Source organism: Zeus faber (genome assembly GCF_960531495.2).
Source record: "Zeus faber genome assembly, chromosome: 16".
NCBI lineage: Eukaryota > Metazoa > Chordata > Actinopteri > Zeiformes > Zeidae > Zeus > Zeus faber.
The window spans coordinates 7,256,970-7,275,348 of NC_137202.1; the positions used below are offsets into that span (position 1 = coordinate 7,256,970).

Consider the following 18,379-nt stretch of genomic DNA (forward strand, 5'->3'; position numbering starts at 1 on the left):
GCAAGAATTCATTCATGGCCTCCTGGGCTGTCAGCTATAAATAGACTGGATAAATGAATTTCCATAGCTGATAATAACCTTATCCGGTGTCGACGGCGTGAATAAATGAATAAGTGAGTGGCTCATGTGTCTATATGAGGGGGGGTCACGATTCTCCAAATCCACGATTTGATTGGACTTTGGATTTTAAGGCCACAATTCGGTTCGATTTTTGATTGAAACGTTTTTGGGTTTTTTTCAGAAGTGACGGCTATGCCATTGTTAGACATTTGGAGAATAGTTAAACACACCTAAACAGGTAAGAGCTTTGTCAAAACTAAACAACAAGTTACTTATTACACTACTTGTGTAATACTCACCAAAGTAAGCACAGAAAAATGCTGTTCTATTTTTGCCAGAGGGGAACCCTGGTAGTAAAAGGAAAATTACTACCTGTGTCTTGTGTTCTACGTGTACTGAAACGTGATCGGCTCGGTCGTCAGCTCTCACCTCCTGTGTCTTCACGTCCGAATTTGCATTGCATTGTTTACCGGCGGATCTTGAGCGCCCCATTATGACATACGGGGAAAAGAACCTACTTGTCATTTCGAAAATTCGAAATTGAACGCTCATTCTGATCGACTTTCGATTTGGAGTCAGAATCGGGGCACCCTGAGTCTAAACTGTTAAATGAAGGGTTCAATGGCATAATCGGATTGTAAAGATCTTCTATTTAGCAAACAGTGACACTGAATTTTTCCAGTAATATTCCTCAGAATCCCCCCGCCCAACAGTAGCAGGTGGAGGGAGAGAGTGGTTTTATTTGATAATTTAATTCATAATAAAATAAGTAATAATAGTAATAGCACTGATAATGACTTTATTATTACACAGTGACTAATATTCACATCTTGGTATTTCTCTGGCAATAACTGACAGACAATAATCATGACAGCACATTCAGCAACTTCAATTCCAGGGAACCTCAGGACGCTCGTCTCTTGCATTGGAGATGGTGCTCAGAAGGTCTTGAGGGCTCGAAGGTTGCTCCACATTGTCTCAATGGGCATACTGGATATATTTGGAAGATTTCTGACAAGCAGGTACGAGCCTCCCAAAACAGCTCCTGCGGCGCAACACAGCAGGCTCCGGTTGATCACCTTTGCAAGAAATAAAAGAAATATTCAAAAGGGTGAAGAGGAATTTTTCTAACATAAAAGCAGGCGCCTGTTCCCATCACTTGCGATTAAGGCTTTGATACATGATACATGTAGAAGTGCATTAAAAAGTGCACAGGAAATATGAATCAAGGGTTTTGAGAAACATTTTTCCACCTAAAAAAGGTTTCCTATTTTTGGCGTTTTCCTCAAGGTCATCGTAGAACGGAGAGGATGTGTTGCATTTATTTGAAATTGACGTACAACGTACATACATTATGAAGATGAAATGCAAAACATTTTTCATTTTGTTTGTGTTAAAAATGACGCAGGACAGCGTGGTTCATGAATAAAGCCCTCCTCTGTTTGTCCAGACAGCCCAAAGACACTACCAGACAGTTTAAACTTAAAATATTGTCTCTATTCAGAGTTTTGGAAAATTCAAACAATATGGTTAGAAACCTTAATTAAAATGATCTGGTATCGCTGCCAATTATTAAACATGCATTTTTTCATTAAAGTTACTTAAGATAACTTTGAGTTATTTTGAGGTAATGAACTGAAGTATGTTGTATTTATTAATTCAGTTCCAAAAGGAGGAAGTCTCGTTGTTGTTACAGATACAGAATACCACAGAATTAAGTATCTTTGCCGTAATTTTTCGGCGGGACCAGGAGATCTTCTTCTGGGGTACGTTTCTCAGCATATTGTCAAAATCCCATCAGGATGGGTCTGCATCTAACGGGTTGATGCCGAAAATCTCTGGAGCTCGTCTACTGCTCTGCCACCTGGGAGACTGTGGTTATAGGGAAACCAAAACATTTTTCTAAATGTGGAACTGGTGTTGGTTCTTTTGGTTTTTTTTTTCTTATTGTATCTCAAAACATTTGAAAATGGACGTGGATAAAAAAAATAAAATAAAAAATAGGACGTCTCGGAGTAAAGTGAGAATCAAATCAACGTCAAGCAAGAGATAAAACGTCAAAACCGAGGGAACCTCAGTGAACGAGCAATGCCTCACTTTGTTCTGCCAGTGCCAGCGTTTCACTGCTTCGTGGTACCTCGTCCTGGTGAAGGTGACCTGGAGAGTCGGGCGGAGTTAAAATACATTCTACCAAAGAGGCAAAATGTAAGCGATGAAATCCTTTGACTTTCTTTTGTGGGAGACACTTGCCATTGTGTACAAGGGGACGATCGTCGTCGGCATGAGGAAGTTGAGGAAGTTGTCGACCTTCTTTCGGAAAAGGAACCAACGGGAGTTGACGTGGGATCGCATCTTTCGAAACGATACGAGAAAGGAGAGTTAGTCAGCATCCGTCTCCACATGCTGTGCACGCCGGGATTTATTTGACGGTCGGAAAAAAGATCGCTCACGATGTCAATCTTTTCTCATTTCCTGTTTCTGCCGGGAAATGCTGCTTTATGAAACCTACACACTTCAGCTCCGCATCGAATAGAGATAAAAGTAAAAAGTGTCTCCGTCCTCTCCAGCGCCGCTGCAGCGCGGAGACCAACTTCACCCCGCAGCGGGCCGCACTTAATAAATGCCACCCCGCTATCGCGCGTCAGGCGCGTGCGGCGCCCGCCAAAAATAACGACCGTGCTTAGACCAATTATTTGTGCGGATGAGATTTAAGGGGGCTGATGCTCCAGAGCTGTCCACCTGTCACTTTCCATACGAGGTGTTGATGTCTCCACTCATTTCATCGGCGGGATACTGACGCGATGACATTAATTAGCTGAATGTAAATGATAGAGCTGAGTAGGATCACAAAGGCCTTTTGAAGACCCCCACCCGCCCCGCCAATTCCATCGCAGTGGCTGAATGTTTTTCTCAAAGCTCATTATGCCGCTCATACGGACTCACTTCAATCTCACTCCAAGCTATAATTGCCAAATAATAAATAATTTAGCCGAAAAGCAGGGTTGGCAGCTCGGACAAGGTGAATAAGCCACGCGGGTATCAAGCGGGTATCCGTCAAATCCCATTATTTGGTGATCCCACTATTTCGAACGCACAGCAGTGCGCGCTAAACACACGGATACATTTTGCCCCCCGCACGAGGCGAGGTCCGGTAGTGATCAGGAAGTGCAGGTTGACTTTACTTCGACGTAGTTGTACATGGCCAAGTCTGCGATGGCGTGGTCGTCGGGCACCCGCACTCTGGTGAACTCGGCCAGAACGGCACCTGGGGGAAAAAAGCAGGCGAGGGGATGACGCAGCTGTGTCCTGATGACCAGCATAAAAACAGGCTTCAAAAATGTCGCCGCCGCCGCCGCCCGTCCGTTTCCTGTTCCTTGTCTCCGGTTATGTCGGACTCCACTTACTGAAATCCTCATTGAACTGATCCATGATTTCATCAAAGACGAGGCAGTCTTCAAAGCCCTTAAAACAAAACCAAGGGGGTACAAGTGCGTGAGCGCCGTGTGCTTTCCTTTCCCGCCTTTTTTCCTTTTTTTTTTTTTTGCTTTTACCGTGCCTGAAACAAACAGTACTCACGGCGTTCATTCCCTGTCCGTAGAAAGGCACCACGGCGTGGGCCGCGTCGCCCATCAGGACACATTTGTCTTCGATGTGATACGGGGAGCATTTCACTGATACCATCGCCTGGGCTGGCAGTCGGAAATAATCCCTTTTGAGAACTTCGCTGCAGAAAAACAAACAAACAAACAAAAAAACAAAAAAACAAAGTGAAGGTTACCCAACAAGCGAGCCGTTTTCACAACTGGAGAACGGGGTCGGCCGGATCCAAACGGTTGTGTCTTTATTTTTCTCCATCTGCCCGCGCTGGTTACAATAGTCAAACGACGGCAAAGTAAATAGAAGCCGTCGGCTTCGTATGCCGACTAAAGTCGACCTCTGGAGGAAGGAAATGACTTGGGTGTTTCCTCCGTGCGTGGATCCTTTAACCCGTCCCAACTGCCTGGTCCGCTCCAACATACTGTCCACCTTTTTTTTTTTTTTTTTTTTTTTTTTTAATTAAAAACTCAGCTCTGAGCCGCAGGTTTGGCAATTTCACACTTCACAGTCCGCGCAGATGGATGCGGTTGGAGTCTAATGCTTGACGGAAAATCAAAGTAGTTTGCGGATGGACTGTCAAGTTAAGTTGGAGGGCATAAGAAAACAGGATGGGGGATTAGGGAAGGCGGGTGGGGTAACGGAGGAAGGGGATGGAATGGTGTAAGGACAGAAAGCCATGGTTGGAGGCGGGGAAGGGACTTACGCTCCTATTAGCGGAATGGCGTCTGGAAAGTACGTCTGGAAAAACTCAATGAGTTCATCCCCGGTGGTGATTTTGTCAAACTCCTCAAAGGGCATGAAGAGGGTGCAGGTGAACGTCTTGTCCTGGAACAACACACATAACGGGCCTCATTTAGGAAAGGTATACACAAGATTTGAATGCAAAGTCAACTTCCAAATGTTTCCACAAACATTGTAACAGCCAACATTTTTGTTTTCTCATCTTCTTCAGTGTAAAAGTGCATGGGTGTTTGGAAGCAGCCGGGAAGGGCTTACTTCTTCCGCGTTTTAGGCTGCTGATTAAAACCATATTAACAAAGCTTGGCAGAGTCTATAACAATATATCTAAATCCATGTAATCACATAAACATATATGCACACACATAATGAAGAACACGACTTCATGTAGCTTCCAGTCACACACTTTTATTTCAGCACATAGGGTTCATTCTTTCACAAATCTTTTAGATTGTGTCCTCCCTTGGGTTCCTGCCAGAAAGCTTGCCCCATCCTCAAGGATTTCCCTATCTTGGCCTGACCAATTATTTACGACCAATTACTGTATATTCTCTGTGTCTGTGACGTCGAACTGACCATATATTCTCTGACTCCCTGAAAATAAACTGTTGGACTCAGAGAGCTGCTCCTTAGCACATATCTGATCCGACCCTTGTACAAGTAAAACCAACGTCTGTCTGCCACTTTATTTAAGACCACCGATTCAAACTGCAGATTAAAGCGACCCTTTCATTTCTGTAACAATTTGGCGTCACGGAACAGGATCGAGCTGTGTCCAGGGGGACCATCGACGACTAAAATCCTCATTTGGAGGACCGCTCTTTGGTGGGACTCTGGGGCGCCGCCTCGATCTATGTTCCTGATATCGGGGTAAGACAGATGTTGTATGGTGGGAAAGAAGGTTTCTAATAAATAAATACATTTTAAATCAGATCTAAAATCAGGATTTATTTTATGATCCAAATACCAACGGATTTTCCGAAAGTGAAGTGTTTTATTCTAACCAAGGTTAAGAAGAAACCTGGAAATATAGTGACGACTATATTTACTTCTATTGATAATCGTAAAGTACGTGAAATTAAATTTGGTTTCCACAGTTTTATTCATAACCGTAAAGTACATGAAATAGAATGTGATTCATCTATTGATAAGGTAAATAGGTACATGAAAAAGATTTAAAAAAATTGACACAAAGCAAATCCCCAGGTTAGAAGGCAATCTTTAAATAAATTAATAAAGAAATAAATCAATAAAACATAAAATAAAATAATATTAAATCAAATAAAATAACTTGAAGTAGCCTAATAACACCATGGGAACCAATAATAGTAAAACGCTACAGAAGGATCAACAAGTAAGGGAATCCAAGGAATGTTACAAATGTATGAAGGGAAAAGATGAAAGAACAGTGATAAGTTTGGTGGAATGGGAAAGCTTAGGTTTTCCCACAGGAGGAAGCTTTAGTCTAAATCAGCTACGGCAGCTGAAAGTCAGATTACAAGGCAGAGAAAAGAAAAAGAGGAAGTACAAGGCCGATTGGTGGGCTTTTGGAGAGTGGGTAGAGGAAATAAATAAATAATAACAGAGAAAAGAAAAAGAATAAGAAGCAGGGAGAGGAAAAGGGACAGGGAGAACGGAATCAGGGAGAGAGACGGGCCAGCAAAAGGGACAAAGGACGCAGAAAGCATCAGCACCACCACCGTATACTGCTTATCGATGTACTTCTTTGAATCCTGTGTTACCGGAGAAAATACTGGTTCTGGACCTGGACTCCCATCCTCCCGTACGGCGTCAACCTCCAAATTTACCCAACAACGTCATTAACGATGAGCCTGACATCATCAACGCAGACATACCAGCGGTCGACCTCGACAGCGACGGTGACGAGACACCACAAGCCTACGTCCGACGCCTGAAAGTTGTTTTCCACAACCACAGTGGACTGGTGAAACCTGAAAATATGGGGGCACCTCCCCTGACACCATATGAGACTCATCTACGGCCCGCAATCATCAAAGGACTGATGTTCCCACTCGGGGACATGTCGAAACGCTCGTTTGTCACCTGGAAGACGGCAACCTGTGCTGACACCGTCCTCCACGCTGAGCACGCCTATGAGACACACCAAAGGGACAAAGACCGCAAACAAGATCGAAAGAAACAATGTGAGTCCCAGACCCAGATGACCATGTTCGCTTAGGCCATCACTCAAGGTCAGCAAAGTCCATCACAGCCTCGGCAAAACACCTCAGGCCAGAGCCAACGAGGCGGGGGATTCCGTGGAAGCCGTCTCAGTCGCAGAGGAGATCACAACCTAGGCCGCTGCGTCCAGGAAGGACACTGGGCCCGCGCCTGTCCCACAGCACCAAAAAGACGACCACAGGGCAACTGGGGTCAAACAGGGGAATCTGGACATTATCAGAGTTGGCGCCGGGAGGAGGGGACCCCAGGGAACGACCCAAGCCATGGCTCTGCACACCCTGATCAGGTGCATGTACACACACGCACACACACACGCACGCACGCACGCACACACACACATATACACACACACACACACACACACACACACACACACACACACACACACACACACACACACACACACACACACCGACAGACACCCGAGGCTTGGGCGGCCTTCACTGATCTGAAACAATCCCTTACCGTCGCACCCACACTCGGTTTCCCTGACTCCCGTTTACTTAGTTTGTGGATCAAGAGGGTGGATATGTGCCATCGGTGCTGTGTCAACCCCATGGGGGAAAACTCTGCAGCATATTTCTCTTCTACATTAGAACTGATCCTACAAACTGATAAACCAACTGAAATGACACGACAACGATTTTTGCGTTGTCATGTGCGCCTGCTTGACATGCCAAACAATAAAATCCAACGCTGTTCCCCACTCAATCAAGCCACACTACTCGCCCCCACTGACATCACAGAAAATAAAAGCTTGAACACATCAAACCTGTTCTTAGATCTCTACATTGGCTCCCTGTTAAAACCAGGATTGATTTAAAAAATTCTGCTACTTGTAAATAAAGCCATAAATGGCCTTGCACCTCAATATATAAAATAAATTCTAATTATACACAAACCAGCAAGAACTCTCAGGTCCACAGTCAGTTTTTTAACTATACGATATCATAGCTCTCTAGCTATAGTGATACAATTCTTAGAATATAGTGAGTACGGGCCATGGTTTATTCTTTGTTCTTTTATTCCATTTTTTATTTAAGGCGAAATAATTCTGTATTCTATATTGTCTAATCTATATTTCTCCTTCCAACCGAGAGTGCAGCGCCACATCTTATCTGCTCACTAGCACCATTCATAGAGTTTGTTTTATCAACAATCTTCCAGCAGCGGAATTGTCACAGAACCAAAAGCCCCCACCTTTTCAGTACCAGCCAAACATACATTAAAAATACAGGGGCAATATTCCTGTGCAGAGAATAGAATCTGTGTGTTAAGTGTTGTATGAATTATTGTTGTGTTTTTGGTGTAAACGGAATCTGTGAGAGTATAGAAGTTTGTTGTATGGTCTGAGCCGCGGACCATCGTCTGACCCACGACTCGGCCAGTCATCAGCGCCCATAGGGACTGAGGTGCGCAGAGCCATTTTGAAAATCTGAATTAGTGTTGACTGTCTGGGATATTTGTAGTTGTAGAATGTCTGTTTCCTCCTCGTGTGCAGTGTATTTTGTGTTGACAGCATTATTGCTGAAATTAATGTTGTTTGAGTGCTGTTGGGATAAAGATGACGGGAATATTATTATTATTATTGTGAGGGAAATAGAACAACATGGAAAAGTGGATGAGAAATGGACATTTAAAGTCACAAACAGAGATAGGAGGAAGTGAGCAGCTCGAAGGTTGGAGCGTACTGAGAGAAGTTTCTGGAGGAAACCTTTCTTTGAAGCCTCTTTTATTCAGTATGTGGATATGGGGAGATGTTCGATCTTCAAGGGGGAGTGATGGTGAGTCTCAGAATGGTTGAACAAAGAACTCCTTCACAGAGCTTGTTAGAAGCTTCGAACATCTGGACTTGACAAAGACAAGGTCTTGTCATAAGAGCCCCTCTTGCTATGCACATGTACCCGCCCTGCAGAATATATGACCAGCTTGCTCCAATCATCCGTGCTATGATTTTGAAGGTTGTGGGGGTGCAGCATATGGCATTTTTGGTGCAACCTGAATTTTCCTCTTTGTTTCCTTCCTTAGATACACCCTCACCCCTGGCCGAGCCGGAAATGGAGATCTGGCCGAGGGCTGCGGTCTATGGTCCCTCTATGAGACAGGTCCACTATAAGCATGGAGCTCCTCAGAGTTAGATATAGAGGTGGTGAAGAACTCAACATTCCACCAACATTCCTGCAGATTAAAGCGACCCTTTAATTTCTGTAATAAATCGGTACCGTCAGAGAGGGAGCGTTTCGGGAGCCGAGCTGGCCCCGTGGGGCTATTTTAGAATCGGTGGCTGTTCATTAAACATTCAGGGCTGAAGCCCCAGACGCCGTCCCTGGCAGTGACGTAACACGCGGTTCTATCGGGGCACTTTTGGGGCTGTGCAAATTGAAGAGAGCTGGATTAATTCTCTTTTTACATATTTTCGCCATGGCTTATTTTGCACCTGAAGACTACGTCTGTTATGCATTGGAATCAACAATGACAACAAGCATTGGGCATAGGTCAGACATTCATCCTCTGGTACTCTTGGCGCACATAAGAACCAGGCACTCGCATGCTTCATGAATCCCATCCATGTTATTTTGTCAAGAATAAAAGTTAACAATAATTGAATTAACGTTTAGCAAAAGAGGCCCAATTTGTCTCCTGGGCATTAAAATAAAACTTTTATCTGAAACGATTTTTGGGAAATAAAATATTATTATTGTATAGCTGCTGAAAAACCAGACTCCAAATCCCTCCAATGGAAACAATGAATGAAAGTACAGGAACCGCGTGGGCACGTCAATATTTGCCCAGTTAGCTGTTCCTCAGACCTCCCAGAGGACACTTCGGGAGTGTCTGTTGCCATGGCAGCGACACCAGCTTTTGGCGCGGCCTTGAGTGACAGTGCTAATGCATCCCAACATAAGCTGGCTCAACATGGCTTCACTGGCGAACGGAACGGAAAACGCTGGCCGTAGTCAACTGAGCAGAAATATAATTATAGCATTAGGGAAGAGCGGAGAGTGGAGGCACAAAGTAAAAAAGGGAGAGAGAGAGAGAGAGAGAGAGAGAGAGAGAGAGAGAGAGAGAGAGAGAGAGAGAGAGAGAGAGAGAGAGAGAACATGGAAGTGAGGGAGGTGAAAATGGTGAATAAGGAAAGATGGCTTTGAAGAGGGGGGAGGTTATAATGGTACAATACATATTTAATTTCACTTCTTAAACTGGTAAAAGATAAGATAATAGGGAAATTCGGGATGGACCAATCCAATGCACAACAACTACAGATAAAGAATGTCACAATAATGCGCCCACACAACCCCACATAAGGTGATAATGTCACAGACAAACCCAATTTGGGCACACTCACCAAATTGGGCAGCGCAATCATCATGAAGGTGTTTCGCGGCCAGATGTGCAGGTAATTGGGCTTCATGGCAAACTTGGAGCAAAACAAAATGATAAGAAGTATGGAATTGACATGACTATCAACCCACAATGGTGTTGCTGGTGGAGGGGATGCGAGCTGAGACGCGGCAGGGGACCCACCTCTCCATCGATGGGGGAGATGGTGAGCTCCAGGTAGCCGTGGGGGATGTAGGTCTGGCTGTAGTCGAAGCGGCTCCGTCGCAGGAACTGTTTGCGGATGGCAGAGAAGGCGCCGTCGCAGCCGACGAGCAGGTCCGCCATGATGTGCGCCTTGGTCCCATCTGGCCTGAGAGGGACAGAATCAGAACCAGAATCAGAATCACTTTATTCCACCGGGTACATTTATTTGTCATAGTGATGTATGGTGATGGTAACAGATGATTAGCATTAAAAATAATCTTAACCATTTTAAAATAAACACAAAATATATATATATATATATATATATATATATATATATATATATATATAAGGAACTGGAATTGAAGACCAAAATAAAAATACAATTAAAAATCTAAATACAAATTGCCAATAATATACAAATAGCCCAAAACAATATAAAACAGAAATAGTACCGGCATTAGTAACGGCATTACCGTTAAAGAAGTAGTGCTTCACTGAACCTGAAATTCTGGTTTTATTTGCTGAGAAAAAATTTAAATTCCTCGGGGACGAACATTTATTTTATTTTTTATCCCACACAGAGCTGAGCTTTTAACTGGACCCCTAATTGCGGGACGAGGCGAGCAGGGCTGTAACTAGACTTAAAAATGCGAGAAAGCCACTCAAAATCCAGAATATGATAATCACAAAATGAGTCACATACGCGTACAATGCCTTTATGACGTTAGAATCTACGAAATCTACCAAGGCCCACTGACAGATAGGAAAGGACTCTACAGGTTTCCCAATTGAAAGCGTCATTGTTATCTTATCTTATTCCAAATAAGCCTAAAACCATCAAGTTTACATTTAAAATTTAAGAGCATTTGTGCTGTCACACTGTGTACCAGGGTTATGGCATTCCAAAATGAAATGTAAGGACTTTTTAAGCACTATTTTACAAAAAATATATACTCAATGTTCAATGTGATCTTTATTAATTAAAATGTAATATAATCGTAATCATCTATCTATCTATCTATCTATCTATCTATCTATCTATCTATCTATCTATCCATCTATCTATCTATCTATCTATCTATCTATCTATCTATCTATCAATCTATATAATTAATGTCATTGTCATATATTATTATACATCTATTACCCTCCAACCATGCTGAATTGCTGGATTCAATTGACATTTCATAATCTATGTCGTAGGAGCAATTCTGGAAAACATTTATTACGTAACGATTGTAATAACAAAACTAGGGGGGAAATTGACAGGTTTTGAACGATCCTGTTTTTTTTTCAAGGACTTTTCAAGCACGTCAGCAAAAAAAATGGGCTATATTATAAAAATAAATAAATAAATAAATAAATGGGCTATTTCCAAGGTGTTCCAGCACTAAAATTTCCGAGGACGAAACTCAAGCACTACCACCAAGAACCCTGGTGTGCAACTTAAGTGCTTCACAGCCGTCCCAAACAACAACTGGAAACACTTGCAGGGACGGGTTCCTCTGCTGATCTGGTTGTAAATCCTGACGCACATTTACCTCAAGGCTTCCACTGAGTAAAGAGTTTCCAGGCTACAAAGAGCCACATCCGACAATGGCAAACACGTGTGCGAGGCCACACACACTGACAGGCTCAATGAACCCGCAATCCAAACGATCCGGCGGTGCGGGGATAAGAGGCAATAAAACCTGTGACGCTTCTCTGTGATGCTTCTTTGCGCCTGCGTGTTGCGAGACAAGAGATTGGCAAATGTTTACCTCACAAAGGTCATTCGCCCTGTTTCTGTACTCCAGTCCGACAGCTTGTGGTCAAAGTTCATCTTTGCGTTGGGATACGTCTCTGCCTCTGCGGTTGCGTAAAGAACATGTTATAACAGCATATGGAGGGGAAAAAAAAAAAATCATTTACGTGGCACATGCAGAGGAGATGCGGTGTATTTTAACAAAGGAAAAAACGTACTGCAAACCCTCTCGTGACTCCGTGAGAGAAGCGGTTGACTGACTCATTAAAACTAAGCGAAGGAAATCATTATTTCTGTGGTTGTTAAATTGGATGTTGCTCAGGCTAATCTGGGATGCTTGAAAGTCTTTTGTTTCAAGGTGGACTCCGGGAGCCTGAATCTCCAGTTTTTCCGCAGAATGGACTGTTAATTACACTGTCTCCATTTGAAGCTGATTAAAAGACGGAACCTTCCCGTCTAGGTCAGATAGGCTCATTATAAATATTAGGCAAAGGCCACACTGACAAATGAATGACTGTTCCAGTCCTTTAGAGGTTTGCACACACTTCTGTTAAGTGGAGAATAAGTGCATATTATTACAGCTCAGTTTGAATAAACAAGTACATTGTCAAATAAAAACTGCGGAAGGGTTGCGTATTCAAAAGCCAATTCATGCTGAAATGTATTAACAGTTGGAGCATTAGTCATATCAAGAGTAATATCTAATTGTAGAAATTGCAATTATGTTTTTCTGGCAATAATCATGACATCTGATGCAGAAAAAAACGTATGTCTGCATGGCTGTGTCGAAATTTAGGTAAATGGCAGCAGCAATATGCATATGGTGCAACAACTCCAACTACAGGGAATCCTTGTTTTTTTTTGCGATAATGTGGTGCTACTGGCGTTCCTAGTGTACCTGTGAGGAGATCTTTATTGAGGCTGGCCCGGTCCACAGACAGGATGTACTGAAAAGAGAAACCATCCATTCATTTCCAACCAGAGGGTGAATTTTCCAGGTCCAGAAAGTAGTAATCCCCTCCCAGAATTTGGAGTCAACCATCCATCTGGATTTTCTAATGAGCATCAACCAAGAGGTCCAACTACGGTGATGGGTGACAGCAGCTGGTTGGCGGCACGGGTGGAGCCAAAGGTATGGCAGCACTCTAGCACTATTAACCTTCCCTGCGTCCCAAATGCTGTACTACCAGAGGCGGATGACTCCAGGTTCAGAAAGTAAAGGTGGTGCCGTGTTTTTGCTCCACCCATGCCCTGATCCAGCTGATTAGACTCATTGGTTGATGTCAATTACAAGAATATCCAGTTGGTTGCCCATAAATACTGGGGAGGGTTTTTACTTTATGAACATGGAATATTTCACCTCCGAGCACATGTAACCATCATCCTCTTAGGGTTGCCAAAGTCAGGTTGGGTTGCCAGGTGTGTACATAATCCCCCCTATACAGTCAACACCCTTGCATACACCAGCCATTGTTATGTCTTCCCCTCCTACTGTACGTGAACTACGCTTTTATGAATTGCGATTATTGGAATAATTATCATTACCATTACCCGTATTGCTGTTTGTGTGATTTGTTGGGGATCTTAACTTGTCAGGCTGCATATCTCACGACATCTTCCCCTCACAATGCATTATGGGATACTTTTGCCAATGTAGTGTGCAGTGTTTTTGATATTTCACCGGATATAGTAGGTAATCTGACAAAGGTTGCCATACTTGACATACTAAACACCAATTCAGTGCACCAAATAGTGTGTTAGGATGACATTTCGGATGCGGCAGTTTAGTCACAGCAGAGCCACACACAGAAGCACAACAAGGTTGTCGGTGACGGACAGAAAACAACGCTTCAGGGATTTCGACTTCCTCCTTCCCTCCCCGAGTACCTTATTATTTCTCAATGTTTTACCCCTGGCATTTTGTCACCGTGCCCTCCATCACTCTTCTCATTATTATTGTTGTATCAAAACGGAATATGGATGAGGTGAAAGCTTTCACCTTGATAAAGCTGGAGGTTTTTTTGGTTGTTTTTTTCCCCCTATCATTATGTCTCCCTGCTTAAGTTGTCCGGCATGTATAAGAGATCCATCAACACCATTTAAGGTCACCTGCCTGGTCTGGGCCAAAGTGTGTGTGTGTGTGTGTGTGTGTGTGTGTCTGTGTGTGTGTGTGTGCGTGCGTGCGTGCGTGCGTGCGTGCGTGTGTGTGCGCATGGTCAAAAGCGGAGCATGAATCGAGGACTGCTTGTAGGTCACAGCGAGTGTTAAAAAGGAGGTGCACCTAATCGGCAAATGGCTATGAAGCTTATTATGGGAATGCAGTGCCGGTGTGGAGTGCCCAAGTAGTTCTTTGGACAAACTGATCCTACCAAGGCCCCGCACTCTGCCCTTTTGGCTATCTTTTACATTCGTATATCGGCTTGGATGAGCGGAAACACATGTAGACTGCCAGTGTGTCCTCTCTGTTATAATGATGGTGGAAGGTGTTATTCTATAACGAATCACACTTCAGTTCCTCTGTTATTTCTATTTAAAGTTACAGTATATCTACCATAGATGTTTTGTTTTTTTTTGTTCTCGTGTGGTTATATTGTAGGAGTATTTGCGTACTTTACCTTGTTAAACATTTATAGTTGCCGATATTTAAACTTCTTTTACTTATTTTGCTCATAAGTGTTGCTGACCGTTTCAACTACTGAAGCATGTATTTTAATGGATCTGTCATTATTAGGAAAACGACGATATTCGTAATTAAGTTCTTCCTTTTTCTGTGATACCCGTAACAGGAAACTGTCTGATTGAATGGACAGTGGAAGGCCAGGTCACCACACAACGTGTGATGAAATGTGGCCGTCGCAGTAATGGAGGGGTTACTGTACCTGGCCTTTTTTCCCGTAAGGAATCGGAGACTGGTTCCCACTCAGAGAATGGATCATTCTGGCATGCACAGGGATTCCCTTGGTGACAATCTGGGGGTAATTGTGTGTGTGTGTGTGCGTGTGCGTGTGCGCGTGCGTGCGTGTGTGTGTGTGTGTGTGTGTGTGTGTGTGTGTGTGTGTGTGTGTGTGTGTGTGCGTGTGAGAGAGAAAGAAAGAGAGAGAGAGCGAAAGAGAAGGGGCAAATCACTGTTACTATAGGGACATCTTTTTTAATGAAGCGATTTTCTTTTCGACCAAAGGAAAGTCATTTAGTGTTCCAAAAAAACTATATTTTTGCAATAACAAGCAAACAAAAAGTCTTTGGAAGCTGGTTGCAAAAGCACCGTTTACCGTCCTTGGGCCCTGTCTCTGTTTACTCCCCCATTACGGCTGCCCTTGACAGCTTATTTAAAAAGCTGGTGAAGCAAGCTCGGCCGTGCTGAAAAGTCACGCACATGTAAAATGTGCGCCTGATGCATAATTTCCGGTCGTGCATAGAATGCTCACGCCGCTAAATGTGTACCAAAACAGAAACAGAAAAGGTTGTATCGGCCGACTTCGGCTGCCAGAATAAAACCTCCTGGGCAGACCAGGGGCAAACAGGGGGGTGGGCGTATGATTCCCCTGGCGGCTTGGACACATGTTTAATATTTAATAATAAGGAATCCAGCACAACGACATAAACACACCATCTGCTCCGTTCCGCTTTGGTCAGCTATCGTATAGTTTATGAATGACAATGGGCAGTCATGCTTATATCTAAATAGCTATATCGTAGGAATTATATGCCTCCATACCCAACTTGTATTTCCTGGCCTTTAACAGTGAACTGAGCTACAGTATGAGCCACTTCATGCACGGTCGTTGTAGGACAGATATCCCCACGGTTATAAGAAAAGCAGTACGACAAAAAAAATGAAGATACCTTCTGTTCCATTCCCACTCTCTGCAGAGCTTGTCGGCCTCTGTGGGACAGGGCGAGGTTGATGCTCCTCCCCCGCACGATTTTGGCTTTGCGGATATCTGGGGGAATTCAGGATGGGAAAATTGAAATTCGTCCTCTGTCGTCTTTGTCATAATTATGTATCATTTCACCTGCCCGGAAGATTAGATTTGCCTGAATACGTGTTCTGCGCAGTTTCAACTTCCCCTGGTTACTTCTCCTATCCTTGTAAAGAACTGTAGCCCTCCTTCCAGGAGCCTTTTCAACATTACCTTCCCGCGACTCAAAGAGCTCCACTTGAAATCCTCGTTTGGCAAAGTAACAGGCGTTCAGAGAACCTACCTAAAGGGTTTGGAAGCAAGGTTAGGGCAAACTGAAACAGGAAATGCTAACATATACAGCAGGCTGACATAATATGGGATGTCGACAAATATTCAACAAAATCTGGATGTGTTTTAATAGTCTTGTGAAATGAAAATACCAAAAAATAAAATACCCTATTTCCCATTTACATAGCATGTATGTACGGTCAGTATGAATGGTCATCACTTGAGTTTCAAGGTTTTATGCAAAGGCTTCTAAATATTCCATTGGAACATGTTATAACTTTGCCAGACTCATTGCAAGCTTAGAAATTTGTCATGCAGTTTGTAACTTTGAATGTCACACAGGTGACTGACGCATGCATGAAGCCCAAATAACCTATAGGCTTCCACAAAACCTTATTTAATGAATATTAATTTAGAAGCAGAAATGCAAAGTTTTAATGTGTGTGTTGTTGTTGTTGCTCGTTGTTTCACAAGTTGTGAGCAGTCGTCACAATGTGGGGGACCGAGCCGTCAGACACAGGAGTTGCTGGTAGACTGGGGCAAAAAATGAGGATTTATAGGATCCAACTAAAAAAACAAGCTCAAAGGAACTTAAACGGGTATTTAAGTGGCATAAAGATGACTTGACACGCTAAACGGACGTGACCACATGAAACAGGAGGGAAGGCATAGAGGGACGTGGCAAAACCAAAACAGACACGAGAGGGGTGAAAGAAATATCGGAAACCGAATGAATTGACTCTCAATATTATCAACCCCGGGTCTCCATAACATCAGTTGCACACGTGTTAAAACAAGAGGCAAGATGACAAATCCAAATGAAGTTACTAAGTCAAACTAAAATGAAATATGTATGACATATGACACAAAACCTGTGACATTATAACCTGTTTTTAACTTTGTGCATGTGCATTATGAATGTAGTGTGTAGAAATATCAATTTCAACAAACTATTATATCATAAAAATATAAAATATATATATATAGCGAGAGAGAGAGAGAGAGAGAGAGAGAGAGCCAAAAGAAACAATGTTCTACTTTAATTTTCATCTTACCAAACCACCTCCCACCACGGCGATAGTCTTTTTTTGCATCTGGGTCCCAGTCGTTCCCTCCATTGTAACGTTCTTGCAGCTCTCCAGTCAGAATGAATGAGTTGGAACGCTCCTTTCCTTTCTAGAACCTGCGACAGAGTCTGAGGGAGGAGCAAAGTTTGTTTCCCTTTCGTCAGTGAGAGCAAACTAAACCGAGAGATCGTCAATGAATATCCAAACACAGCTCAGTTCCCTCTCTCGTGTCTGTGCGTGTCTGTGCTTGTGTGTGCGTGTGTGTGCGTGTGTGTGCGTGTGTGTGCGTGTGTGTGTGTGTGTGTGAGAGAGAGAGAGAGAGGTAGTGGTGGGAGAAGTCCTCAGACCTTTTACTTCAGAAATAGTACAAATACCCTGACACAAAATGACTCCAGTGAAAGTAGTACCACACTGACCGACCACAGATGTACTTCAAGTATTGAAAGTAAACGTACTGATTATACGTACGTGTCCTGATATAACAGCGACTATAATGCTTCATAAAGTGCTACTGATGCTCATGCGGATCCAGATTTAAAATTTACAAAATATTAAAGGCGGCGTCAAAGTGATTTTCAAAGATCTGGACCTAATGAATCATCGATGACAATTTTTTTTTTTTTCTATTTTTATTTTGCTTTGGCTTGCTTTTCAAATACAGTATATAAATACAAATCCAGATTAGAAAAACAAGAAAATGAATTTAATCCCACCTTTTCTTCTACTTCTCTAAAATATATTTTGTGGAAACACAATCGCCTTGTGATTCGCCGAGGCGTCCCGTGAACCTTCATAGATCCAGAAGAGTCCATAAAATCCCCCCCAATCCCCCGCACCCACCCGAAGGCCGCAGGTGGGTGCGTGTGGAGTGGCTTCGCTGCAAACCCACCCCCGTTTCTCGTTTCACGAAAATATGGGCGCGGCCATATCCTGATCCAAACATCCCCATTACGAACTGACGAGGGGGGGGGCGGTGTTTCGAACCTTCACCAGCCGTTCAAAGGTCCAAAAAGCCAAATAGAGCAAACAAAAAAAAAATAAAAATAAAATCCGACAAGACTGAGGGGCGGCCCCTGCAGATTTGTTTTCAGGCAGAAACGCCTGCGGCCTGTTTCCTCATCCCCCCCCTTCCTCCTTTTTTTTTGCCCCATAAAGGCAGTTGTTGCAGCGGACTCTGGGGAGTCTCTCGCTCTCGTGGGACCTTTTTTTGAGTTTGACGTATCCCCTTTTGTGCCAAAAATAATCGATGTGGT

The 18,379-nt window shown here is 43.3% G+C and overlaps 1 protein-coding gene across 1 annotated transcript; it reads right to left on the reverse strand.

Annotated features, from left to right (window-relative positions):
- Positions 1–895: 895 nt before the first annotated feature.
- Positions 896–18,018, reverse strand: kmo (kynurenine 3-monooxygenase). The gene is made up of 16 exons (XM_080016850.1): positions 17,840–18,018; positions 17,115–17,254; positions 16,003–16,072; positions 15,713–15,810; positions 14,749–14,838; positions 12,768–12,816; positions 11,886–11,973; positions 10,123–10,288; positions 9,944–10,015; positions 4,361–4,482; positions 3,637–3,784; positions 3,465–3,522; positions 3,243–3,325; positions 2,311–2,412; positions 2,158–2,217; positions 896–1,139 (listed from the first exon to the last, which is right to left on the reverse strand). The coding sequence occupies exons 2-16, from the start codon at positions 17,175–17,177 to the stop codon at positions 999–1,001; spliced, it is 1,410 nt and encodes a 469-aa protein (XP_079872976.1). The 5' UTR covers positions 17,178–17,254; positions 17,840–18,018; the 3' UTR covers positions 896–998.
- Between the last annotated feature and the right edge of the window lie 361 nt (positions 18,019–18,379).

Coding starts and splice junctions, on each gene's coding strand:
- kmo (XM_080016850.1), bottom strand. CDS start 17,177: ATGGAGGGAACGACTGGGACCCAGATGCAAAAAAAGACTATCGCCGTG. Junction 14,839..15,712: donor GAGTGGGAATGGAACAGAAG/GTATCTTCATTT, acceptor AATTACCCCCAG/ATTGTCACCAAGGGAATCCC. Junction 11,974..12,767: donor CAATAAAGATCTCCTCACAG/GTACACTAGGAA, acceptor ACGCAACCGCAG/AGGCAGAGACGTATCCCAAC.